General features: G+C 36.1%; 2 protein-coding genes across 14 annotated transcripts in view; both read left to right on the top strand.

The window, feature by feature from the left end:
• The window catches only part of LOC137241417 (dorsal-related immunity factor Dif-like), an 80,739-nt gene extending 62,990 nt beyond the window's left edge, over positions 1–17,749 (top strand). For all 9 annotated transcript variants that reach the window (XM_067768998.1, XM_067768994.1, XM_067768996.1 and 6 more), the window contains 7 exons: positions 4,117–4,170; positions 4,266–4,688; positions 4,763–5,148; positions 5,210–5,285; positions 8,054–8,158; positions 16,138–16,209; positions 17,009–17,749. In XM_067768998.1, coding sequence (XP_067625099.1) covers positions 4,117–4,170; positions 4,266–4,688; positions 4,763–5,148; positions 5,210–5,285; positions 8,054–8,158; positions 16,138–16,209; positions 17,009–17,634 — 1,742 coding nt within the window. In that variant the 3' untranslated portion in view covers positions 17,635–17,749. The remainder of the gene's footprint in view (positions 1–4,116; positions 4,171–4,265; positions 4,689–4,762; positions 5,149–5,209; positions 5,286–8,053; positions 8,159–16,137; positions 16,210–17,008) is intronic.
• Positions 17,750–17,897: 148 nt separating this feature from the next.
• On the top strand, positions 17,898–25,590 carry LOC137241420 (protein transport protein Sec24C-like). 5 transcript variants are annotated; one of them, XM_067769003.1, is made up of 11 exons: positions 17,898–19,833; positions 20,443–20,508; positions 20,570–20,734; positions 21,110–21,336; positions 21,397–21,626; positions 21,686–22,026; positions 22,080–22,367; positions 22,437–22,605; positions 22,661–22,794; positions 24,432–24,781; positions 24,841–25,590. In XM_067769003.1, exons 1-6 carry the CDS (start codon positions 19,660–19,662, stop codon positions 21,769–21,771), a joined length of 948 nt encoding a protein of 315 aa, XP_067625104.1. In that variant the 5' UTR covers positions 17,898–19,659; the 3' UTR covers positions 21,772–22,026; positions 22,080–22,367; positions 22,437–22,605; positions 22,661–22,794; positions 24,432–24,781; positions 24,841–25,590. The 5 variants fall into 5 exon arrangements, with proteins under 5 accessions (XP_067625104.1, XP_067625103.1, XP_067625107.1 ...); XM_067769002.1 differs by having other exon boundaries at positions 22,427–22,605; XM_067769005.1 differs by having other exon boundaries at positions 19,727–19,833; positions 20,370–20,508; positions 22,427–22,605.
• Positions 25,591–27,200: the final 1,610 nt, after the last annotated feature.

The raw sequence follows: 27,200 nt of genomic DNA, 5'->3' as shown, positions 1-27,200 counted from the left end.
CTTATATAAACGCAGAGTGAATTATAGTTATAACCCTTAAGGATATTTAACACCTTCTGCTGATCTAAAACTTTCTCACCAAAACAATTAAATCGTATGTCTTTATATATAGGACATATCCCAATGAAGTGATAGGTGTCCTCAGCTACACATAAATTGCACATAGAACAGTTTTTGGAAAAAAAACATTTTTAAAACTAACGAGCATTAAGATTTAGCAAGCCACCCCTTGCTCGGAAAATCAGACTTATGGCGCACGCAGAATACTCATCGCTAAAATAGGTAGAGTACATAGGGAGCAAGTCGGAGTAAAGATCATGTGACGGCTGAAAATAACTATCGGCATAGGCTGCAAACTCTTTTTGAATGAATTTTTCTAGTAAAATTGGTATGCTCATATTAAGCGATGCGGAAGAAAAGTCAAACAGAGGCACCATGTCGACACTTTCATAAACGTTTCTCCATTTTTTGACCCAGTACGACGCTTTTCTCACTGTCTTCTCTGCTACAACTCGGGGCAGTCTATTTGCTGGCAAACTTAAACAGCGCGCAATATAAAGCATGTGAATGCGTAAGGTGTGACTGAATAGCGACGCTAAACCTGATTCAAGGTGTAACATATAGTTTGGTGTATTAGCTGGTAAAAAAATTTACTTTTTTTAAAAAGAAGCGTAGAAGTTTCTCTACGCATTCAAACTTATCAACACCCCAGACTTGCGCACCATAAAAAATAATGGACCTATATGCTGCCTTTGAGGTACAAATGCGAGGGTTATTTATGTATTTTGACCAGGTAGTATTTATCGCTATTTTAACCTCAGCTAGTTTTGCCTGGAGGTGCTTTGTAAAGGATAGTTTGTAATTCAAGAGAACTCCCAGATACTGGTAGTCATTTATAGTCTCAATAACCCCGCTACCATCGAAAAGAAGGACACCTGCTACATTCCGTGAACACTAATATTTTATATTTGGCTAGGTTAACTCTCAAACCCCACTGCGTACTATACACGTAAAGCTCATTTATCATTTTCTGTAAGACAGTGGCAGAGTCTGCTAAAAGCACGATACCGTCGGCGTACATAAGTACTTTTACTGTTGTGTCAGCAACCTTTACACCGCCGGAGAGACTGCCCGTTAAATGGTTGATGTATAATGAGAACAGAGTTGGATTCAGCAAACAACCTTGCCGTACACCGTGGTTAACAGTAAACGGATCTGAAAGCACTCCATCCATCCATACTTGACTGGCTGCTTCTTCATAAATGGAGCGCAAAATCTCTATAATGTGCCTGGAGAGGCCGAGCTGGGCTAACTTTTAGAAAAGCATATTCCGTGGGACTGTGTCACATGTTCTCGTAATATGTATCTGTACCCAATTAACATTCTCGAAGCGCTTGCAGTAGAGGACATTGATGAAAATTTGTAATCGGTCGCACCTATTGGATGGGGCGAAGTACTGCCTGCTACAACACCAACAATAACAACAATCGCTTACAGTTCTGGATTTCAATATGGATCCGAAATATGTGAAAAATATCAGCCTCAAAAATGCTATGACCTAACGGTCTCTTATGACTCCATTTTGATGAAATTATGAAGAAACGAAAAATATTAAAATTAGTAAACTAGGCAGCTCAGGAATAAAAAGTCAGACATTTTTCTGCGACAATTTATTCTAAATAAAAATTTAATTCAACTAATACTAATTTCATTTCTTATCTTATTCTCATGGGAGTTTTATCACAACAATTTTCTGCCCTGTGTTCTCCGCTTGGGATATGTGTCAAAAATTCTTCCTAAAAGCCCGAAGTAGTGTCGTTAAAGAACTCCAAATTAGCACTATATGATACCAATAAGGCTCATAAATAATATTGGAAGGATGCCTGTATAGGACTTATGTTAAAGACATAACGAGTGCAAACGATCCAAATTTTTGACTCCTTTCAGACTGATTGTTGACTCCGAGTGTTTGCTGGGTTGTTTGTTTAAAATCAAAACGAATTTTTTTTAATTTCAAAAGATGTATAAATTTAATTGCAAGCAGCTTCAATTCAAATAATTTTTAAATATCCAAAAAAAAAATACAAAAAAGCATATATGTAATACTCCTATACATGATGTAATAACGACAAGGTGGTCTATGTAGTGACAGCTTATTTTGAAAACTCCCATACAATACGAATGATGAGATAAAGAGGAAGAATAGAAGAGGCCGCTTTGTGAAATATTATTAAATAAAGTACTTTTTTGTATCAAAGCCTAGGTACGTTTTTTACACTTTTCATGAAAATCATTCTTATATTAAAGTACGTTTATGTCAGGCTCTCCTAATATACTTCTGGTTCTGCTATTAAAAGTTTCTACTGTTCGAAGTTTGCATAAAACATGCAGGGATGCCACTTAAAGATAGATTACTATCGTTTCTTCAAAGCCTTTGTGAACCTAATGTTCGTGAATTCTGTTGTAGTATGGCAAACCTGAGATATTTCGCTTAGTTTGTGTTCCGAAAGGCAAAATGAATTACAAGAAGAATAAACAGTGAAGGTATGTGGCAGCTTAATGAAGACCAAACTCCATAAACATAAAGTTGACGCGGTGAGGGAAGGAGATTAGATGCCGTTGCGCTGAAGATGGAAATACCAGTGGCCTGCTGTAGTTTGCAATACGCCTGGCGAGAGGCAGGGCTGATCATTTTACTTGAGTACTGAGATACCCGGGTACTCAAGTGGGGGGATCCAAATATCCGGGCAACCGAGCATATCCCAAAATCTGCGAACAATGATAGTTTTTCAGAAAAATTGATTTGTGTAGTTTTTAGGACAATTTCTTCTGAATAAAAAAGTAGTTTTGCAAAGAGGCAAATTGAGTTTCAGAGTGGGAGATTAGAATTGCATCAGATTATAATTGCATCATGACTCCTATATTACTTCCAAAGGCTAGGTACATTCCAAAACATCAGAGTGCCGATATATTGCTGTTTAAATGTTTTTGTTTTTGTATTCAATAATCGAATGTACCTAAGTTTAAATTTTTTCTTGACACACTTATGCTGCTACAATCACAAAAATTCGAATTCAAAACACATTGCGAGCATTTTCTATTAGCAATATTACCCCTATACATATATACGAAAAAAGAACATTCCGGGTATTTTCCTGGTATTTACCCATAAAAATGGAAAATACCCGGTGCAACCCCATCTTTATTGATCCATCGTTCAGTGAAAATTATTATGGCAAAATATGCAAAAAATACTGATTTTAGGCGCTTATATATAAAATGCCTTTAAAATCTAAATAAATACTTAAAAAATGCATTAAAGGTCCGTAAAATTTGCTTTTATATTTCAAAAGTAGCGGGTGGACCGAAAGTAATCACGTTGATGGAAATCGCCATAACTTTTCACTTCCGGTTTAATACTTTATAAGTAAACAAACGCATAAACTGGGTTCCTCTTTAAGAACGTTAAATATTCTGAAGGAATCATTTCTGCGTCGTTAATCTTTTGCCATTTGAACCGACCCAGTCTTCATTTTTTTGTATACTTAACGACGCCACAAGCTAAATTTGGGAATATAAAATCACGAAAGTTTTACTCCCAAATATTAATTTTCTCCTACAATACGATTATACAATTTTTGATTGCATTCCTTTCTTACTTTTAATTTCAAATTTTCATTTTGTTTGATACATTTTGAAAAATTTTAATTGCTATTAAAAAGTCGTTTTTTCTGTTTAGGAAATTGATGCTTTAAAAACAGGACTTAAATTAAAATTTGGTTTTGGCGCGATTTTCATTTCAAATTTTCTATACCGGTTTTTTTGTTCGCTGCAATTATAAATTCTCAAATCGTGTTACAATACAAAATGAACATTTTATTTTTATAAAATTATTTTAAAAGAAGAGGTCGGCATAGTTTTACTAGGTTGGACTGGGTCGTTCACCATACGGAAGAAAGAAATCGCGAGACAAGCTTCAAGGTTTTTATTAGAGGATTTCGGAATTTTTCCTATATCATTTTTCTGCTCTGCAGTAATTTCCACATACATATGTAGTCTTTTTTTTCAAAGTCTGGTGAAACAAGGAATAACCTTTTCGAAATACTTTCATTTCAGATAACATCCGATGTGGGGACATGCAGACAGACCAGCATGAGCTAAGCGACCTGAGTAAGTTTATTTTATTTGAATATAATAAAATACCATGTTTTTCAATCGATTACAGCTAATACTAATTGAAAATTTCTGTATGTTGCCTTTCACAGTCGAAATCATAGCACCGGAATTGGATGACACAATCACCGCTTCGAAACCCCACCTACGCATTGTCGAACAACCTACCGAAAATCCCATGCGATTTCGTTACGAATGCGAGGGTCGCACAGCGGGAAGCATTCCTGGAAGAAATAACAGCCAAGAAGCGAAAACAAGTGTTAGTGTCGAAATTGTTGACCATACTGGTGAAGCTTTAATACTCGCGTCCTGTGTCACAATCGAACCTCCATATCGTCCACATCCTCATCAGCTGGTAGGACCGAATTGTAAAAGTGGCGTATGCACTATTAGCGTTGGCCCAGGCTTACCTTTGGTAGCAACACTTAGCCAAGTTGGCATCCAATGTGTGCGAAGGAAGGAAATTTCGAAATCATTGGAAGAGCGGAAAAAGAAAAAAGTCGATCCCTTCAAGAGTAAGATTTATAAAATTTTTGTGATTGATTGCTTTGAAGTTAATATTTATATTATTTTTTAATTTCCTACTTAGCTGGATTTGATCATGCTAACGATCCCAACTCATTTGCATTGAATTCCCTACGATTATGCTTTCAAGGCTTTCTAAAGACTACCCAAGGTTGGGAGCCACTAGATCCAGTAGTATCCGAGCCAATACATGATCGTAAAGCGAAAAGTCAATTATATATAAGTCGACTTTGTAGCTGCGCTGCCTCGCCCGATGGAGGTGATGAATTAATTTTGCTTTGTTCGAAAGTCGATAAAAACGATGTGAAAATTCGCTTTAAGGCAATCGATAATGGCACTGAAGTGTGGCATGCGTACGCTGACTTCAAACTGACCGATGTTCATAAACAGACAGCGATTACATTTCGTACACCGCGATATCCTCAGGCTGATTTACCAAAAACTGCCAAAGTGAGTTCTAGTGCACAATTTGATGTTTCCAGATATACATTTTTGTTTTATTTTTTTACAGACATATATAGAGTTGGAACTCGAGAGTACAAAAAAAAGAAGTGAACCTCCTTTGCCATTCGAATTTCGTCAGAAAGGTATGCTATCCTTTGCTAGTATGCATAGTAAACTTAAACGAAGACGAGATGTCGATATATTCCAACATGTCCTATCTATGGATAGCGAGACGTATCCACAAACTGATGTGGAGTTTGATTTTGATGACAATGGCACTTTATCGACCGAACGCACAGAGAGCACAATTAGCAAGCAACCAAGTTTAGATACACATAATGAAACAGAAAGTGTGGCGCTTCGTAATAGAGAGAGTATCACTGATGATGCTGATTTGGAATTCGATTGTGCCAATGGCATTGATATCGAATTAGAAGTGCCGCATATTGCATACCCACCAGCGGATACTGATACACAGACATCAACGCCAATTGATAATATATTTAGGCATACATCATTGATTGGATCGCATCCATTAACAGCGGTGGATAAGATCAATGAATGGATGCATTGTAACGAATTTGAACGAACGGACAGTTTGACTGTGGCAAATGGTCACGAAACATCGCTGAGTCCAACAACGGTGTGCACGAACGTAACCAGTATGTCAACCAACCATACGACAATATCGACCGCTACTGATGAGGGTAAGACTATAACTGACTACATGGAACCTTTAGCCGAACTTGAAGACATAGATGGCGAATTGCAATCTCGACGGGGCACATTTGATAATCCCATTATAAATAATTTATCATTAAGTGGCTCACCTATCGGTGAAAATAAATCTCTTTGCACTATGGTGGAAGCAATAAAAGTCAACCCTAAAAACTCTAGTGCCAGTCAACAACCCTCAATGGAGGTAGATGAGAGTTTTGATGATACTTCAACTTACAGCAGTTTACAGATTGCTTTCAGAAGTTCAATGTTCCTACCTGTCGCTCAGAAGCAAGTATCTGAAGAGGATGGCTTAGTGGTATTGAAGAACCCTCCCGCACCGAAAATCTGTGTAAATGTTGCACAATCACCACCCTCGCCATTTTTACCACCCCTACCCTTACCACCGCGCACACCCTCCCCCGGCCCGGAACAAAGAGTACCACCCCTTCCTCCCAAACGCGTGACTTCTCCAGAATTATTATCTAATACACCACCCCCCCTTAGTTCCGTAGATCATTCACGAGCTAGTAGCATTTCCTCACGTCCACCATCGCAAATCTTTATAATGCGTACACCGGAACGAAGTCCTACCAAACGACAACCTACGCCCACTTCATCGCCAAAGAAACGGTCAGGCTTCTTTTCTCGTTTCTTCACACGTCGCAGAAGTAAAAGTGATACAAATTCTGACAACAAAACCACAAAGTCCAAGTCCAACTGTGCAGCGACGAAAATACCATCACCCAGTGGTAGTCGAGAGCCGAGTATTGGACATTTTTCGAAAAGTGATCCCAATCGTGCCTCTTTTCGCTCAATCAAATCTCTACAACCCAAGTGCGATTCTTTAGCTCAACGAAGTAATACGTCCGAGCAAAGTGAGAGCTATAATAATGGTAAGCCGGTTGGTCGTAGTGTTAGTAGCGTTTCTGGCAAGCGGCCAGCATACTTGAGTGATGACATAATCCATATACCGCTCAAAGGCGAAAATGCAAAAACTTTACCAACGCACGAAGGCCAAACCTTTACTTTTGGGCAATATTTAGACCGTAGAACGCTTAGCGCACTTCAATTAGCTGAAATACCAGTTTGTGATGGTAATATGGAATTAGTGGCCATTGCCGATCGACAGAGCATTCGAAATTTATGCGAAGGCGAATTTGGAGTTATTCTAGATCCAGAAGTCGATTTGCAAGAAGCCGAACATTTCGCTCTATACACTACGATGCCAGCAGATCGTCTGATAACAACAAACGATTCAGAGATCGATTTGAAGATTTACGGAGGAATGGACGATAGACCAATACTGACAGCGGACGAAATCGGCCGACGACTGAACGAAGCGAACAGAATGTTCACTGATTAATTAAAACTAACAAACGAGAAAACGAAGCGATCTAGTCATTTTAGGGCTTGAAATTTTCAAGCTTTATTGTATTCGCAACTAATATTCATCGTGGATAAAACAAGTGTGATATCTTATCTATCAACTGCCTGACAGGATGTTCAAGATGGCTACTTTTTAGCGTTTTGACAGCATGTTCAATATGGCTGCGCATAGGGCCGGGCTATCTTCAGTGAGTGATAGAAAGAGATACAGAATGAGACCCACGATAGCCAATTAAAAATCAGGTGATCGGTTCTATTTGTACTTTGACGTCTATGCAGAAGTTATCACGCTTGTCTTATCCACAATGCAAATATTACTCCAATTACTAAGCGATTTGAGCGATTTTGAGGAATTTACATAAAGAAATTTTTCAGATAAGAAACAAGAGCCATAAACGCCGAATTGATGTAAGCAGCAAAATGTCCGATTTTCCACAAAAAAAGGAAAATTTAAGATGATTCTAGTAGTTTTCCAAAATTTTAAAAAATTTATAAATGTTTGCTTTTCATAGTTAATGTATCCTACAATAAGAACATTTCCACCACTTTTCTTCAATATTGAACTAATCAATCTTTTTAAAGCTTTTTTTTCAATAAGAAATAAGAAAAAAATAATTATTTTTTCCACTTGAAGCAAATTGTTGGTTATGGCTCGAATTTGAAATATTGTCCTTTGAATGTCAACACAAAGACGTAAAAAAACTCAAATTCCGAGTTGAGCCTTTCGACGATATGTTGAGCAAATTTTATTGATTATATGTCTATCTACTGTAATGGGATTTATTTAATTTGTTTCTGAATTCAGTTTCATCCTTAGATTATCCTGGTAGAAAAATACCAAGAAATAATGGACATCTCATAAATCAGATAAACAAAGATTGTGGCTTAAATTTGAATTATCCAAGCATTTGTAAGTTGTTTTTATTTTCTTATTATTATTTTTTTTTATACTTCTGACACCAATATTCATCATACTTACATATGTACTTAATACTCATACATACAAATTTAATTTTGGGAGATTTTTTTAACGAATTAATGTTGATGCGGATAATCTTCAAGCAAAAACTTTCATTCGAAAATACATAAATAAGATTCAGTTAGATTGGTGCATGGGCTCTTTCGGGTGGAATTTGGTGACATTTATTTCATTTGCATAGCTACTTTCATATTTTGTACTTACATTTACATTTATACCTCTTTACATACATATTCACATATTTACATATATTAAGGTGTTTTACTTCAAGGCGATTTATTTTTCCTTTTACAACAAAAAGTGTGTGGAATATGTTTTGGTGCGTTCAACAGAACTGTTTTGATAATATCAGTCGAAAGTACTATTTTTCTACGAAGAGCACGATTTTCTGGTGGAACATAATAAATATTTTGTCTGAAAATGAAATTCCTTGGGTAATATATGCATTAGGTTTGGACGATTTGTATGGACAAAAGTTAACCGATATCGCGTCATCGATTTTTCGATAGGATTTGGGCTCAGGAAAAAAAGTTCCACTACGCATACCCAAAAAAATAATTTTCGAGCCTGCGAAATTTAATTTTTTTACTTTTTTTCGACTTTGATTTTTAAGTTTTTTTTCATGACCTACTCAAAAAATTTTCATATGTATACCCTCTCTGACCCAAAAATGTCCGCTAAAAACGTTGTCGATAAGTTTTTTTTTTTTCAAAAAACTGTTATCATTACATTGAAATTTTACAATGAATGAAAATTTTACAAACAAATGAAAATTTTTTAGTAGGTCATGAAAAAAACCTTAAAAATTAAAGTCGAAAAAAAGTCAAAAAAATCAAATTTCGCATGCTCGAAAATTTTATTTTTTTTTTTGATATGCGTAGTGGAACTTTTTTTCCTGAGCCCAAATCCTATCGAAAAATCGGTGGCGCGATATCGGCTAATAAATCGATACTAATAAATAATAATTAAATATATATACATACATACGTAGCTCTCATACAGAATAAGCTTTCCTAATGTAGCGTAGAAATTAGTTAAGGAATATTTCAAATTTTGCTAGAACGGTTACCAACGAAGGAAAATAGTGAGGAAGATAACTAATACTACTTACGAAATCTTGAAGCGAATTTTTCACTACGCGCCAAAAACCTCTGGCTGGACATACTGTTCCCCAAAGCCCGAAAGAATTGAACTACAACTATCAAGAAAGTTCCAGTCACAAAGTTCCATTGAAATAAGATGTTAAAAAAAATATGAACATATAGCCCCTTTGCATGAATTGTGCCATCATCCAAAAATAACTAGGGTAGCAAAGTTAACACCTGATCTGTACCCAAATAGTACATTCTATATCTGAGGACCCTTCGCGAAGTCAACATTTTATTATTATTATCATTGATCAGCTGATGCGAAATGTCATCTTCACTCAAAAGAAACACACATACATATCTGAACGAATTATGTTTGCAATAGATAACACTAATGTTCCTTCGTAAATCATCAACAAAGAAAGTAAACAAAATGGCAAAACTGTTAAAGCTAACAGGCGGCAAAGTTAACACCCCTAGGTAAAACGAAACCGCAGTTACCCGAAATAAATTTTTAGCGAATTTTTTTGTATGGCAAATACCTTTCGCTCGTAATTCTAAACCCTATCTCATACAGTAACGACGACTTCGAGAATGTATGTAAACAGAAATTTTTGATGCAAATGTAGCATTATTTCTATAAATCCATGTACAAGGACTTTTGGTTTTATATTCACATACCATAACTAGCAGCCGTTTGAAGAACTGAAGGTCTCCTATAAACGATGATTTTCTTTTTTGGTACTTTCTATTGATTCTAAACTTCAGTTTAAAAGAACATTAAAAGAACTTTTCAACTCTGAGTTAATTTAAAAATGTATGAGTTTAACCCTGCATCAGAAGCTAACTCTGACATAAGACCGTTCTGCAAATGGGACTAAGGGTCTTTTCTTTGTCCTTGAAACAGATTTTATATTTAAGAAAAATGTTTGCTCAAAATATATTTTTTAAATTGGTTTTAAAATCGAAATTAAAACTAAAGCCGAAAACATATATAAGTGCAGAATTGCTGCGCAGCTAGATTTTAAACACACCAATTACATTACACAAAACACGTATGTATGTCGCTTCATGGCTCAACTTTATGGTTGGCTCGTCTCTACAACAACAACATAACTTTGTTCAGACTGTCAAAATCTGTGTGTTGGTGTTAGGCGAATGGAATGGAATACAAACATAAAACTTAACAGTTTTTGCGTGTTGTACGAAAATGTTGTCAATTTGTTGGTTTCGTTTTAAGTTTGCCATCTCCTTTTGACACTCCCTACTCCAGCGAAATGAAAAAAAAAATAAAATAAAATCAGCTGATGAGAGAGAGCCACCCAGTTGAGCCATGGTCGCGGCATGAACTGTTCAAAAAAAAAACTGTCCTGCATAAAATCAATGTTGGGTAATAAAAAGCCCAAACAATCACGAACGAGCACAAAACAAAATGCTAAATAAACGAATATTTTTCCGCCATTTCAGTTGGTTGACACATTTAAATGCTAAAATTAATATTCAAAAAAAATGTTTGTTTTGATTATATAACTGATTTTGGATTAACAAATTTGATGGGTCGATTCCTGGCTATACTAAATACCGGGCAAAAATCGACCCAACCTAATATATATGCAGACACACATACGTATTAATAAACTAACTTGCTGTGGGATGAAAAAATACTATTTTAAATATGTAATTTAAAAGAAACAAAAAAATCATCAATCAAAAAAAAACTAGTCGAATTTGTTTAACAATATCATGCTATGAATATTTATATACATATACATATGTACATATTATGTATATAGTATTTACTAAAGTAAACATGAAGTGTATTATATTATATAATGCTGAGAAAATAAATAAAGTCTATACCTATTAAAAACAAACTCGAATTATGGACTCATCTGACCGTTACTCAAACAAAATTATTTTAAATATACATACATACATACGTAGATACGTAAGTATATGAACTTCATGCCACTTAATAGCTCTATCTTTTGATAGACTGCAATGATGTATTAAAATAACTTGAAATTGGTAAAAAAATTGAAAACCGTGGAATATTCCTATATCAGATGCAAGGCTTAGCCGACGGCGCAGGTCTTTCGAGGAATAAAAGCTGCATACTTGAAAAAAAAGTACTTGGTGCCGATTTACCTCCGAGGAGATTTAGGCCGAGCTTCTCTTCCAATTTGCGTCGTGCCCCTTTTTTATTTTCCCTAGAAATTGGCGGGACAGGGCCTGCATGTTTTATGCCGACTCCAAAAGACCGTTGCAAGGCAGTGAATTTTCACTGAGAAACTTTTCGTGGCAGAAATACATTCGGAGTGTTTGCCAAATCACTGTCGAGCAGCGACCCCGCTTAGAAAGCTTTTTTCTAGTTGAAAATACTTGTTTCTAAATTTTTGATGTTGCTGAGCTCAGTACTCATAACCTTTTTAAAATCGGTATCGGCCAAAACTCTCGACAAAGTTAATAGTTTGAAACTATCGATGAAGTCGAGGTTACAGCGATATTTTTTTGCTTTATATTTGATAATTTATGTATGAAAATTTCCATTAGAATTTGATAAAAGATTAAATGAAACAAAGGAAATTGTCAAAATTATTATCAAGAGTTGTACGTTTTTAAATGGCAGTATGTATGAGAGCAAACCAAACGTTTGTTTATTTTTATAAGGGACACCCTAATGTGCACATACAAATACAGGTATAAAATAAGATATGTAAATGGTGGGTAATTGACTGTTATAAACTTTAATTTTAGATTTCAACGTTGTTTTTCGCAGTAAGTCAATTTCATGCCTTAGCTTTGGTTTTTTGTTTTATTGTTTATATCTTGTGATTAAATGCACGCTAATTTACATACATACATACAAATGCATCTGACTGTGTTTCAGTGTTAACACGAATTAATTGTGTCATCTAAATAATTTCATTTAAAATATTACTTAGCTACCTAGATTTTTAGTTATGCCGCACATTTTTTAATATCAGCAACTCTAATTTAATATACCTTCGTGGACACATATGTATGTACATACTTATGGCGTTTTCTTTTCTGAAAATAATGTTACCCTGTTGGTTCTTCTCAGCTCTTTCGTAAGTGTATGTGTCCCTTTCACGGAATATTTTCCAATGAATAAGAAAAGGGATATCATTACCTGCAAGCCCAGTCATTTTGTAGAGCGCTAGGTGGCTTAGAACAAAAGTTTGAATTTTAGAATGCGACGTGAGGGTAACATCTTTTCGAGAAAAGAAAACGCTATTAAATCAACTTCGTACATTCTCTCAAACATACTAACATATCACAATGCATTCATCGACGCATACTTACTTCCGGTGTTTTTGCTTTAACGCGTGGGACAATTAATCCCATTCATTGTACATATAAAATAAACCAAGCTACATTTTAAAGTACTTTTTGTTTAACGGCCTTGGTTGGATACTATTTTCAAATGGAAATAACATAGTGGACAATTGGGGGTATATAAAAAATAAATGTAAGGCGCGATAACCTCCGAAGAGATCTAAGGCCGAGCTTCTCTTCCAATTTGTGTCGTGCTCCTCTTGACTTTCCCTACAAATTGGCCGGAAGGGACCTACATGTTTTATGCCGAGTCCGAAGGGCATCTGCAAGGCAGATGAGTTTTCACTGAGAGCTTTTCATGGCAGAAATACACTCGGAGCGCTTGCCAAACACTGCCGAGGGGCGACCCCGCTTGGAAACACTTTCTTCTAATTGAAAAACCTTATTTCTAAAATTTTTATGTTGCTTTGCCCGGGGTGTGAACCCAGGGCATACGGTGTGGTAGGCGGAGCACGCTACCATCAAACCACGGTGGCCGCCGGTGGGGGTATTTACGACAGCCTGATTATCAAGTTATAGGCTCGCCTACGTGAATACCTCTATTGCCTTTTTTTTTTATAAATTCTTATAATGTATCTGTAGACATGTGAATATAAATGGCTGGCTTTAAATTATTGAAATTGTATAATCCTTTTTGGGATTTAATAATATGAAAATCTATAAATTTTTATGTGCAAACTCATTATGCAATAAACCAGACAGGTGAAGTCAATATTACAAAATAGAGTCGTATTTGACAATATTCGCACTCATAAATCTATTTTATTTTTATATTCAGCATTGATTTTTGCAGTATCATAAAAAATACTACATTAATGCGTTTCTGAAATATTAAGTAACGCCTGTGATCTGTATTTCCTTTTGTGGGAGGGTTCATTTCCTTTTCCTGAGAGGAAGTGGCAACGCTATAGTCAACGGAAGTGAGTGGCTGGATCTTCAGAGTATCCCATTGTCCAAAACTAAGGAATGATTAACGATATTGACCAACACCATGAAGTTGCGGATGAGTACCTGCGAGGCTTGTAAGGCGAAAACTCGGGGTTGACGGTATACGGTAAACCAAGCGTTGAGGTAGGCTCATTGAGCAGAAAGAGGTGGCTGGTGTAAAAATATAAAGCGGCGGAGGTTTCACAGCAATGATGTTTCAACAAATCTGAGTTTATAGATTTACCTAAAAAAAACTTTGGCCTTTCAGAACCATTTTTAAGCAACTCTGACTAACCCTGGCAACGTTTAGACCAACATTAAAAATTGCAGTCTTATGATCAAACCTGACAGACATTGTTCTAAATTTCTGCATCTATCCACCTGTCTTTCCTCTGCTAACCCTTTTCCTCTGTTATTTCCACTCCCCTATGCATTATCTCGTTTACCTTAATCGGCCCATTCATTATTGCGCAAATTGTCCCCATTTTCCTCTTTATTTTCCCGCTCTTGCTCTTATCCGTATGTATAACGCCACTATTACTCTTAATCTTATCCTTATTCTTAATCATCCTGTTAACCTCTTTTACTACTTTGTCTCAAACCATTAGCCTTATTCTTACTTTTACCTTCACTCTCCATGTCCTTCTTGTTCTCTTTACTTTTCCGACCTCCTTCCAGCTTCCTCCACCTTTTCTTACCGTTTCTTCTGTTTTCTCCTCTCTTTTCTTTCATGTCCCCTTTCTAATGGGGAGATATATATATCGAGTTTGGCTTTTTTCCACCCAGTACTGAGGTAGTAAAAAAGTAGCAAAATTCATGATCGAAATATGGAGACCATCAAACTTTTGTTACTGACTTCATCTGTCTGACCTTATTGCATCATGATGCAGACTGTGATTGTTGTTGTTGTTGATGTTGATGGTCCTTTGCGGATATAGATCCGGTACGTTTCGGCAACAAGCACCATTAAAGTACTAGCTCGACCATCTCGGCAACAATTTAATATGACAGCAATCAACATTATAGGCCATTCCGCACCCACCTCTAGTTTCAATATGAGCTTGGGGTCGCCAGAGCCTCGGCTGCTTAAGATACAGGGTTCGCCACGGATAGGTGAGATTGATAATTGGATTGGAGAAGCTATATCCTTGAAAGGGTTGCGTTACTCAGCCTCTTGAATAATTTGGGTATTTTAGTCACTTCTTACGACAGGCATACCTGCCGCGGGTATATTCTAAGCCCCCCTAACCAGATTGGGGTGGTGCAGACTGTTGTTATTGTTGCTGTTGTAGCTTTATGTATCAGCGCAGTTTTTCTTCTTTTGTCAAGGTGTGGAATCGAAACCTGAACGTAACCGTTACTTTAATCTGAAGAGGAACGAAGCTAAAGCATTTCGCATCCGTTTGCAAAAAGTATTACAATCAGCTTGGGCACAGAAATTCTGCATTTGATATCAAATTTCCTAACTATAATGAGAACAGAGGCGGAACTCGACAAAAGAATTTACCGACCTTGTGTTTATTAGATCGAGGGCCTTTTTATGTGTGTTCCAGATTCAAAAGTTGTTGTCTAAGAGGACGAGCTTCTTCACACCGATTGCTGAGGTGTCACCTCATTTGTGTGCGAGACTGGGGAGCCTTCATCAAGCAGTTGTCTGTTCTTGAAGATGTTCGGCTCACTGTGTTAATAATATTCAGGTGTAATAAGCAGATATCCCGTAGTAGTTCTAGGCGCAGTTTGCTGACAGGTCTGTAGTCTCCTCTAAAGTATTTTTTTAAATGGTGACCATACTGGCAATGCGTAGCACTTGATAACTGAGAGCGTAAAATCACGCGAAACCAAAAAACTGGAAAGATTAGGGAGGTTAATTTTAAAGCATAGCCAACATATCGAAGGCTCCAATTCGTTGCAGGGATCAATGGTGACTGCTTCTGGTGTGGAAGGCACCATTGTTTAATTCTTCTTGTTTTGGATATTTAATTCCTGAACTGTATCGATGCCTGACAACTACTCAGATAATTCGCGATACAGCTGCCACTCGTACAGACGGCAGGACGCTTTGAGCGAGAGCAGCAAGAAACAACGAATTATTTGAATTCGATGCAGCCATCCTTTGTACGAGGCATACGGGCAAGACTATGACTATATTCTTTTCCCGCAAATTCAACACATTCCCTCTCTTGGAGCTAGGAACTGCTCCTATAATCACAATTCGTGAGCGGAACTGAATTAAATTCAGTTAATTTAGATCGCGGAAGCCGAATTAGCTTTTTTCGATTACTTACCATTCCTAAATACTTTTACTTTACACGATTTGCTTGATAGTCGGAAAAATCATCAATAATTTTTGTCAAAACTAACACCCATCCGCATTCCATGGAAAGTAAGCGACTAAAAAATCCACTACCCTATATTGGTGATGACATAAGTAATACTTAAGTGTTGCCTATGATGGAGTGGGTGTCTTTAGTTACTTAGTTTTATTTTGTTCTATGCTTTCTTTTTTTTATTTATGCTAAATTTAATTTTTTCAAGCTATGGGTAACGCCTTCAACTTGCCCCTGGTATTCCCGCCACCAACACAGCCAAATATCAAAGATGAGCCAGGTAAGTCAGAAAAAAACCGCCAAAATGTATATTTGACTGGGTTTGTATCAACACGAAAAAAGTGAAAGGGCCGCCCCTAAATCTTAAAGCTTTTTTTTATTTTTATAAATAGAGAATTTTTTCTAGACCAAATTAAAGTTGACTAGAGTTTAACTTAGTCTTTTAGCCTCTTTGCGTACATATTTTTTCATCTTAGTTTAAGCGTCCAAAGTGGCGGGGTTATACCATATTTATCTCTAACGGGACTCTCACTGAAACGCCTGGCCTAAAAAATTTATGTAAATGAACCAAGCTATAACACAACAAAATAAATTTTATTTTAAATTATTAATTATAGTACTCAAATGAATTTTTGTTAAAGTTTAGAAATTTTTAGGCAAATTTTTACCGATTTTAGGAGCCGACTTTTTTTCGACCCAGTCTAGGGTATATAACCGATTCCACGACTTTTTAACATTGAGCGCTTTCGGCGAACTATTTTTGAAAGAAAATTTGGGCCATATGCATATCACTCAACGATTGATCAAGACTTTTGTTCGCTGAAAGCGCCCATATCAGTGCTTTTCATAGGCTTATGGCGAGTTGCCATCTCTTCGTGTAAAAACGACCTGGAATTTTTTGTTGTAAGCCAAAATATAGTTGAAAAAAGGATGTAGAAAAGTTTCAAAGTTCTAAAAATATAATGGAGCCATGAGCATTGAAAAACACTGACAATGTTAGAAAGCGAAAGAATGTGCCGTATATACTTGCATACATACATACACATACAGTACATGTTAATATTTATTTGATTTCACAGCAGGAATTAGGCCCAGTAGCGCTGCTGGGCAACAGTTCGATGAATATCGAAACGCTTATCAAATGTCACCGCTATCACAGATGTCGCCATTGTCACCAAAAAATCGTAATGCTACACCCTCACCGATCTCAACGGCAGACAACACTGGTACTAACACGGATCTTATTTGCCAGTTAATACAGGGTAGCGCTTTACAGCTCCCCGATTGCCAAATGCATAATGCCATGTTCAATGAAAGAGAAAATCATGGATATGACTGCGAGCCCTATATTAACATTAATTCCTATTTAAATAATCAAAATTATTCAACAACATTAACAACAACAACAACAACAACAGCAAATCCGAATTATTTAAATAGAAACACCACCAGCGGCGGTTGCTTTGAACGGATAAAAACGCCAAACGAATGTAGTCAAGGGGCATATGGCGGCCAAGCAGTGGCAATACAAGTAACAACAACAAAGCCACAAGTTCAGAGACTCAATTCAGATATTGATTCGATCGAAAAAATCAAATGGAATCTCATGCAAACATCGACGAATTTCATGCAATCGCCTCAACAATCAGCAAACCTTTTACAGAATGAATGGCACGAAAATTTTAATATGGACTTCTTGTCATAACATGCACATTTTTAAATTATTTTATTTGTATATAACGCATGTCTAGATTGTTTTATAAGCATTAAAAATACATTGCGAAATTCTGTTGAGATAAATGATGCAATTATTCAGACAAGTTTACGAGTTTTATATGGATTACGCTTAACGAGTTTATATAAACTTCCCTGGTAAATTTATTAAAATAAAGGTTTTTTTAATTTCTTTAAATTTCCATTGCCAACAAAAATTTTTAGAAGATTTTTAAAAATGCATTTCCTGGGGCGATAAATAATTTACACTGAAAAGTTTCTCCTAGGTGCAAATATAAAATACCGCAAAACATATCCCTACAAATTAAAATGAAGAACAATTCGGGCATTTTATCAAAGACTCAACGATTTTGCAATAAGAAATTTAACTTACCCTTAGTATGAAGCATGATAAAAAACCTGGATTGGCCTATTTCCAAGCGGGGGAACACCTTGGAGACGGATGAGTCAAAGGTTTTTGTACGGTGGTAAAAGGGATCCGTACGATATGTCGAAAAAAATTGTCGAAACACAAAAGGCAGTATCGTTAAAAACCTCTTTATACAGAAAGCTTTTTTTTATCGAATTAAAAAATCTCGAAAAAAGAAAAATGACCGAAAATGGATGAAAAAAAATCGAAATTGGTATACTTAAAGCAAAACTCCAAAAACAAAATTTTAAGGCAGTGTTTTATTATTATGGTTGCAAATTTTTGTTTTCAAAGTGCGCCTTTGGAATAATCTACCAATAGCAGTTAGAGGTTTGAAGAACACAACCCGGTTCAAACACGAAGTTATGCAACACTTTGCCAAATGATTTGTATACCTCTCTCTCTATTTCTTCATTGTATAAGTTTTTCATCTATTTTAAGTACTCCTAATATTATTTTTCTTCAAATATTCTCTGGTTATAAACTTCAGCTTAGTTATCTACTTACATAACTGGTTAAGGATTATTTTGTTCTTGAGTATTTGTATGTGTTGTGTAAAATTATAACTTATTAACCAGGTAACCCGATATGAAGGCCTACATGAATAGCTTTCAATATTATAAGTGTTTATTTAAAATGTTAGTGTGTAAGATATTATGCACTGGAAATATAACCATTGGTTGATGTGTGTGATTAAAGAATAAAGAATATATTAAGACAACATAAAAAAACTATACTTGTACAATGAATGGTGGGCGTTAAGACGGCACCAATATAAAAAATCTGTTTCCTAATCACAATAACGTAATTTTTGGAAATAGTATTCATATATAGTATATAGATAGATTAGAAAATGCAAAAAAAAAAAATATTAAAGAGTTATAATTATCTCACAAAAATTTATCAAACTTCGAAAATTGTTTGCCAAAATTTATAGCTTATTATAAATATTTGGTCCACTCTACACGGTATATTCATACATACAAGCACGTTGAATTTTTTGGTTATAACAGAAAATTGCTTTTATTAATTGCAAATTAAAGACACAAATTACATAACATAATTTCGGATTAGACCCCTGCATGAATGCACAAAAATATGCCTATGAATACATTCACACAAATTTTGTACAAGCACTAATTCAATTCACTGGCATGAGAACTTATGTGCATGCGTACAAAAGGCTGTAAGTAGCAAAATATACAATTACTTGCACGGTCTCGTCTCATGCAGCACAACTACAACCAATGGCGTCAACGCATGTGTGTAGTACAACTTGTATATTCAGTATATTCTTGTATATTCAGTAGTACTACATGTATCGCAGGTGTACTTGTGTATACAACTACAGTTTGGTGAATTTTAATGAATTATAAAAATGTACACTAGTTGCCCGTGTAAAACCCATTTATTATAACAAAATAAAGTGCATAAATGTGCCATTTTAGGATTTTATTAATTTTTCATATTAATGCGGTTTCTTATGTTAGATCCCTGCAAAAATCGTGTGACCAAAAACGCACACAGCCACACGAATTTTTGACAGGGGTGACGATTTGGAATGAAAAATTCTCCAAATGAAATAGCATGTTGACAAATTTAGCTTTTCCACAATGTATCGTGCTCTCTCGCACCTATTATTTTTATAGGAATAGCAAAATACGTCAATTTTGCGTGCAAAAAAATCCGCCATTTCTAATTCAGCAGAGACAGCAAAACATTTGGTGGTGGAAAATTTTTTCAATTTTCAGAGTTTTAAGTGTAATATCTCCGGAAAGATTTAAACTTAAGAGGGAGTTCTCCCGATCACAAATATATATATTTTAAAGTGCGCAAACTTATAACTTAAAAGTTATTTGGTGTTAAAGTTTGCAAATTTCTATACAAATTTTATATGTGTATACGTATATATATGTGGCAGAGCACAGCTTTGTAATGTCATCAATAAAATATATATATATATATATATGTGCATGTTGCTACAAAAGCGCGATTGATTTAATAAAAACATTTATAATAAGTAAAAACAATGCAAAAATGAAATGTGAAATATACAAAAATGCAATTTAAGTTTATCGTTGCTAATTTATATAGATATGTATGTGGATTAAGGTTTTGAAAGATGTGTAAATTGTAATTTAAAGTGCTATAGAAATTTGCAAACTTTAACAACAAATAACTTTTAAATTATAAGTTTGCGCACTTTAAAATATATATATTTGTGATCGGGAGAACTCTTTCATTTGATACCAAGTTTTACCCCGAACTCGGGGGGTGCTATTCTAAAATTTTCCCAGTCTTTAATATACAATGATTTTTGCTGTTTATTTCGACAAACATTTTTGATTTGATTTTTGTGCTCATCGAAAGAATTCACAATTATATAGCACCATGCCACGAATTATGATAAAAGGTGGTGTGTGGAGAAACACTGAGGTAAGCATTTGACGCGACTGGTTACTCTTGGCCGTTTATTAACTAAATTGATAACTTTCAGGATAAAATCCTCAAAGCAGCTGTAATGAAATATGGCAAAAACCAGTGGTCACGTATTGCATCACTGCTGCACCGCAAATCTGCCAAGCAATGTAAGGCACGCTGGTACGAATGGCTTGATCCTAACATAAAGAAGACAGAATGGTCACGGGAGGAGGATGAAAAGGTTTTTATTTTGCCAAATTAATGCCAACACAATGGCGTACAATTGCGCCGATTATTTCAGAGGGTTAACTGGCACCAATTGTTCACACCAAATTGTTAGGTACAGGATTCGCCACGGGTAGGTGAGGTTGGCAATACAACCCCTTGAATCATTTTGGTCGGCAGGTATGCCGCGGATATATTCTTGGCACTTGTTATTGATGGCTTTTATGATGCCACCAACACAACCTGGACAGACGCCAATGCTCAGTCAACCACCCAAGCCGGGTCAACCCCCAATACCCGGACACGTCCCTACGTCCCAGTTATAATGTATGCTAATACAACTAATAATTTACAAATTTGCTGATTATTATTTTTGTGTTATTTTCTTTAGCAACCACCTGCACCTGTTACTGGTAAATATCAACAGCCGCAACAGTATGATCAAGCCCAACGCCGTTTAGATCCCGATCAGATACCAAATCCGATGAGCGTTATCATTGAAAATCAAAAAAACGCTGGTGGTGCTTTTATTACTAATGAACAGGGTTTATTACCACCATTGGTGACCACAAAATATGTGGTAGAAGATCAGGGTAACTCCTCGCCACGTTACCTTAGGTATCGATAATCGAAATTAATGTTTTGTTTGGCAATTACATTGATCTTTCTTCTTTGCAGGTCGTCTTTGTATTGCATACCTGCAACAGCTGATTTCTTAAAAACAACAGCTTTGTCCAGTACACTTGCCGTCTCACCAATGGCACGCACGGTTGAGGGTGAATATGAGCCACCCATTGTAAATTTTGGTGAATTGGGTGCAATTAGATGTAATCGTTGCAAGGCTCATATGCAACTTGTAGATGCTGGTCGTCATTTCCAATGTCTAATGTGTAAAGTAACAACAGATGGTAAAAAAAAAATCTTTCACTTTTACTTGTGTTCATTGATCAATATTTTTTCTCAACAGTGTCAACTGCATATTTCCAACATTTGGGCCACACCGGACAGCGTGTCGATAAATATGAACGTCCTGAACTTGTATTGGGTACATGAGTATTTGTGTAAAAAATGTTTGGGTACCGATAGCTCTCAAGGTAAACATCAAGTCATATCCAACATCAATGCCTCGCATTCAATTGTGGACGCTGTACGCACTACATTGTGTTCACGTAGTATGGACAAGCATATTGTTGATTCCAGTGGTAAGGCCACAATTTCAAATGATGGGGCAACAATTATGAAACTATTAGATATTGTGCATCCAGCCGTAAAACTCTAATCGACATCGCCAAATCTCAAGATGCTGAGGTAAGTTTTTTGTTATATTAGAATGTGTAGAATAAAAATGTTTCTCTTATCAGGTCGGCGACGGCACCACTTCAGTAGTACTTTAAGCAGGTGAAATCTTAAAACAAGTTAAACCAAATTTTGAGGAAGGCGTGCATGCACGTATCATCATTAAAGCTATACGTAAAGCATTATAATTATGCATGACCAAAATATGACATGGCTGTACATGTCGAAGCGCCAATCAAAGGAACACCAAAGTGCTTTATTGGAAAAATGCTCTGCCACAGCAATGTCCTCCAATGTCCAAGAGTATCAGAAAATTGTTAATGCTGAATGGCGTCTCCTGTACAATAAACTAGGTAAGTAAGGCGCCAATGTTGTGTTTTCTAAACTACCAATTGGTGATGTTGGTACACAGTATTTTGCAGATCGTGAAATGTTCTTTTGGTGTACCAGAAGAAGATTTGAAACGTACAATGAAAGCTTGTGGTGGTGCTGTTATGACTGAAGCTAATGATATTAATTCAAGTGATTTGGGTCAATGTGATTACTTTGAAGAACGTCAAGTTGGTGGTGAACATTTCAACATTTTCCAAGGTTTGATAGTGGGTTTGACATTAATTTCATTTTTATAGTTTATAATTATTTAAAGGTTGCGTTAATGATAGAACATATACATTGATTTTACGTGGCGGTGCCGAACAATTTTTGGAAGAAACTGAGCTTCGTTACATGATGCTATAATGATTGTGCGGCGTACAATTAAACATGATTCTGTTGTTGCTGGTAAGTCAAAATACAAATTGAAAAAAATGTATAATCTTAAATTGTTAAGTAATATTATGAAAAGATTGTGTCCAACTCCGGAAGAAAAAACTATAAAATTTGTGTCAGTGAAATGATAATTATTGCTTTTGGTTGTAGTTTTGAGGCATCGTCTTCGAGTGCCTTCTGGTCGTATATGCCGTTTCTTTTGCCAACTACCTGTAAGGCGTTAAACTGATCAGTAACGTCGCCGTGGCCTCGTTCAGTGTAATGTGTAATGGCGACCCCAAGTTCCTCGTGTAAATAGGGGGTGGGCGGGATGGCTTAGGAGGTTTAAAGTGATGATATTAATCGTTCCCGAGATGGTTGTTGTTGTTGTAGCAGTGCGTCGCCCCACCTAATAGCCGCGACCGATCACAAATTGTCATCAATATCCTCTAACGGGAGTCCAAGGAAACTTGCCGTTTCAACAGGGGTGGACCATAAGGAAAGGGGTGTTAGAGGCGTTGGTTCCACATTACAATTAAAGAGATGGTTGGTGTCATGTGGGGACACATTGCAAGCGGGGCATACATTTTGTATGTCGGGGTTGATTCTGGATAGGTAAGAGTTTAACCTGTTACAGTATTCAGAACGGAGTTGAGCTAGAGTGACTCGCTTTTCCCTGGGGAGTATGCGGTCCTCTTCCGCAAGTTTTGGGTACTGTTCTTTGAGTACTTCACCGGGCAATTCCTAGCATAAAGGTACGACGCCTGTTTGTGGAGTTCACTGAGGACCTGCTTGTTTTTTTGCTTCATACGGCTGAGTTCTCAGGTGTCGTATTTCCTCATAATGCTTACAGAGATTACTCTTTAAGGTCCTAAGTGGTGTTGGATCAACAATCAGATGTCTGTTGGGATGCCCAGGTTTCTGGGTATTCTACAGAAACTGTTTGGTTAGCATTTCATTTCTTTCCCTTATTGGGAGTTTTCTCGCTTCATTGTGCAGGTGGTGTTCCGAGGACATAAGAAGGCAGCCCGTAGCGGTTTTGGGGACAGCATTTTGGCAGGCCTGTATTTTCTTCCAGTGAGTAACCTTTAGGCTTGGCGACCATATCGGAGACGCGTACCATGCAAACGTCTATTTATATTTACCCCAAGTACTGCCGATTTATCGAATTATATTAAATGTTTGTTACAGCTCTGGGTAATGTCATATGGTCGACATTTGGCGCGGCCATGTTTTAAATAATGTCACCAATGATTTGGTTGGTGACAATATCAGGTTTCGCGAGGCGACAAAACTGGAGAGATTGGGGAGATAGCTGTTTTTTTTTTTTATTACAAAGCTCATCGATGTAGGAAACAATAGCATAGTCGTAGAAGCAATAGTGACTACTTGTGGTAAAGGTAGCTATTGATATGTAAAAGTTAAGCAGAAGTTTGAATATGAGTTTTTTAAGTTATTGCAAAAAAAGCGTTGAGGATTTTTATTATCTTACCAGGTACCTTCGTACATGTTTCTAAGAATGAAGAATAAAACCTATTCAAACTCAATTTTGACCAGGACAAAGCCGCTGAGACTTCGCTATACTTTAACATACAATACGTTACCCCATTTTAGCACAACTATCATTTTTTGATTTTATTAAATTTTATAAAATGTTTCTTCATCTACAGTTCCATTTCGGTATTGGATGGTAAATATGTGGAAGAAATCTATGCGCGTAAATCGCAACATATTATCTTGTTCGAGCGTTTCTTCAATAGCTCTCTAGTGGTGATAGTGACAGCAGAGAAACCCAACTGTTTACAAATGTTACACTTCAAAAAGAATCAAAATATCTGCCATTGCGTCTACGGCTCAAATACCCACAGTATATAAATGAATCGAACGCACTTAATTGTCTGCCTAACGGATAGTATACACATTCATCAAATCGAAAATATTGCACCAAACGAACAGGGTCTGAATACTGAAGCAGTACACATATTCAAAATCGATGAGAAGGCCGTGATGATCGTATAGGGTGAGTTGCTGACCAACATACGAAAACCACTTTAACCCAGCTATATATTTGCATTACAGCTAAAGCTTTACAAACAGCAAAAATTGCTGGCGCCAAGCAATTGGAAAAGGCAGTGAAGCATTCATCACACTGTACGGATGGTGTAAAGTTAGAAACTGCTGTTGTAGCAGCTGCCACCAACACAACGGTCATCTCTACTTCGCCGAGTAACGGCTCGTCCGACTATCTATCGAAGACAGTATAATCATATCTTTTGCCAACACAGGTTAGCGATGTGCTTGCACAGGAAAATATTTCAATTGGAAAAAAAAACCAATTAAGAGAGTTTATGTTATTATTAAAGTACTTACTTTTCTTTATATCAATTGTATTAATTTAAGTTGCAATATCACGTACATATATAATAAGGGATGTGATACGATTGCTGTCGGAATTAGATTTGAAACCAATCAATACTCTTGCTATGTGTTGCAGAATTATTGCTTGAATGACTAGATTTAGAACAATAATAAGTCTGACTCAATTACTAGTCGTACATTTTTAAGTTCATCAATTACGACAGCAATCTGATCCACGACACCTTTGAATATTCTTGATCTGAATTTCTACTAAGCTTTAAGTTGTATATTATTCAAATAATTGGAGTTTTTTCTAAAGCTTAATATTATTTTTTTGCTCGCTTAGAAGAGATTGGAAAACAAAAACCAATTAAGCGAGTTTATTTATTATTAAAGTTCTTCTGTTTTATATGAACTGGATTAATATAAGTTCCAATTTCATGTACATATATAATAATATTGAAAATTCAATTTTTTGGTTCATATTTTATTCATATGGCTGCTCCAGGTAAAGTAAATCTGCAGGTAAAATTCACGTTATATGGCGGTTATATAAATGGTAAAACCGCAGTAAAATTGATTGTCAAATGGCTCGAAAATGTAGAGTGAAATGACGGAAAAATGACCGCCATTTGACGAGCATTGTGACGTGTGTGAGCAGCACAGTGCTATGCTCACATCCTATAAGTGGGAGCGGAATGCACGATCACATTAATAGGAACGAAACGGAAAATTTGGTCACAAAAGTTCATCACGCCCATGCAAACGTGACTATGAATATAACCGCTGCAGAAAGTCACAATGACCGTAAAATGACTAGTAAAATGACGTGGAGCGTTTTTGCAGGGATATTAATATCTCTTTAACTAAGTAGATTTAACTTATACTATTTAAGCAAGCATGTTTTTTTATATATGTTCTAAAAATTTTTCATATTGATATGTAAAAACATAATTTTTCCAACACATGTCGGGTTAAACCCTAGGGAACTACGCTTATCTGAAATTAATTGCTTGGCGCTTGAAAATACTCTTTCTGAAGGGGCACTACTAGCAGGAGTAGCAAATATTTTTCGGCTTAGCTGGAATAATAGAGGATATTTAAGTTTATTAAACTCCCACCACTTTAGAACGTCAAAATCGTTGTGCATGAGCTCAGAAATATTTTCATATAGCATCAATTCTTGTTGTACTCGGTCAATACTACTAGGAATGTTTTGAGGCTGGAGAAATCCGGAAAATAGGCATTCTTTTTCGTTTGAAAGAGAATTCTGCTGACAGTTTTCATTGTTTATCAAACTGTCTTCATTTATTAGCCTTTCAAGCAAAGTTTTACAATGTTCTTTGACTTCATTTTTCTCAACAGCAGTAAACTGGGAGAAATTGTTAGTCGGTGGGAACAGAAATAGAGCTATTTTATGAATCATTGTTAAATTACTAAGTACAGTGTCCTTAAGCAATGTGCGCAGCCGTAGCTTCAAATCTTGTATGCATTCTGACTCATCGTTGGTTGATTCACAATGCAGCATTAAGTAGTAAACATGTACTATTACTAAATGTAAGGTTGGATAGATATCGCCTTCCAACTCTTTTGATGTTTCCTCAAATTTAGCCAGCACTTTAAGGGTATCTGTTAAGGCATTTAAGCTTATTCCACTAATACAGCTCAGTTGACGATTTTCCTCCAAAATATTTCCAACGTCAACCCAGTTATTTTTGAGAGACTGTAGCATGTAGTAAACTGTGTTCCATCTTGTCGGAGAAATGCTTTTAAGGGTTGTTGTTAATTGTGCATTGGCTCCAGATTTCTTGAAATACCTGACGACATGTGAAAATTTTTCTTTCATTTCGCTAATATCGGCTGACTCGTTAAGAGATTTTTCCACGATGTTGTGCAATAAATGGGTTATACAAAATATGTGGTTGTGATGTTGGAAAGCGGCTTTCATGTTAGTTCCTCTATACGTAACAATAATGGCTTTATCCAAGGAGCAATCAAATTCGTCCAGAGCTTCCGTCACTTTTTGCAGAATTCTTTGATCTATTGTGAAAAAGTTCTTGAAAAAACAAGCAGGGTATTGA

This window comes from Eurosta solidaginis, chromosome 2 (genome assembly GCF_040869045.1).
Source record: "Eurosta solidaginis isolate ZX-2024a chromosome 2, ASM4086904v1, whole genome shotgun sequence".
NCBI classification, from domain to species: domain Eukaryota; kingdom Metazoa; phylum Arthropoda; class Insecta; order Diptera; family Tephritidae; genus Eurosta; species Eurosta solidaginis.
The sequence above is the reverse complement of the archived record's forward strand: the minus strand, read 5'-3'. Positions and strand labels throughout refer to the sequence as shown.

What these genes read in the sequence shown, in the direction of transcription:
- LOC137241420 (XM_067769003.1), top strand. Translation starts at nt 19,660, where the DNA reads ATGTTGACAAATTTAGCTTTTCCACAATGTATCGTGCTCTCTCGCACC. An exon ending in CAATTTTCAGAGTTTTAAGT is followed by an intron (nt 19,834 to 20,442) that starts GTAATATCTCCG and finishes GCTCATCGAAAG; the next exon opens with AATTCACAATTATATAGCAC. An exon ending in GTGTGTGGAGAAACACTGAG is followed by an intron (nt 20,509 to 20,569) that starts GTAAGCATTTGA and finishes GATAACTTTCAG; the next exon opens with GATAAAATCCTCAAAGCAGC.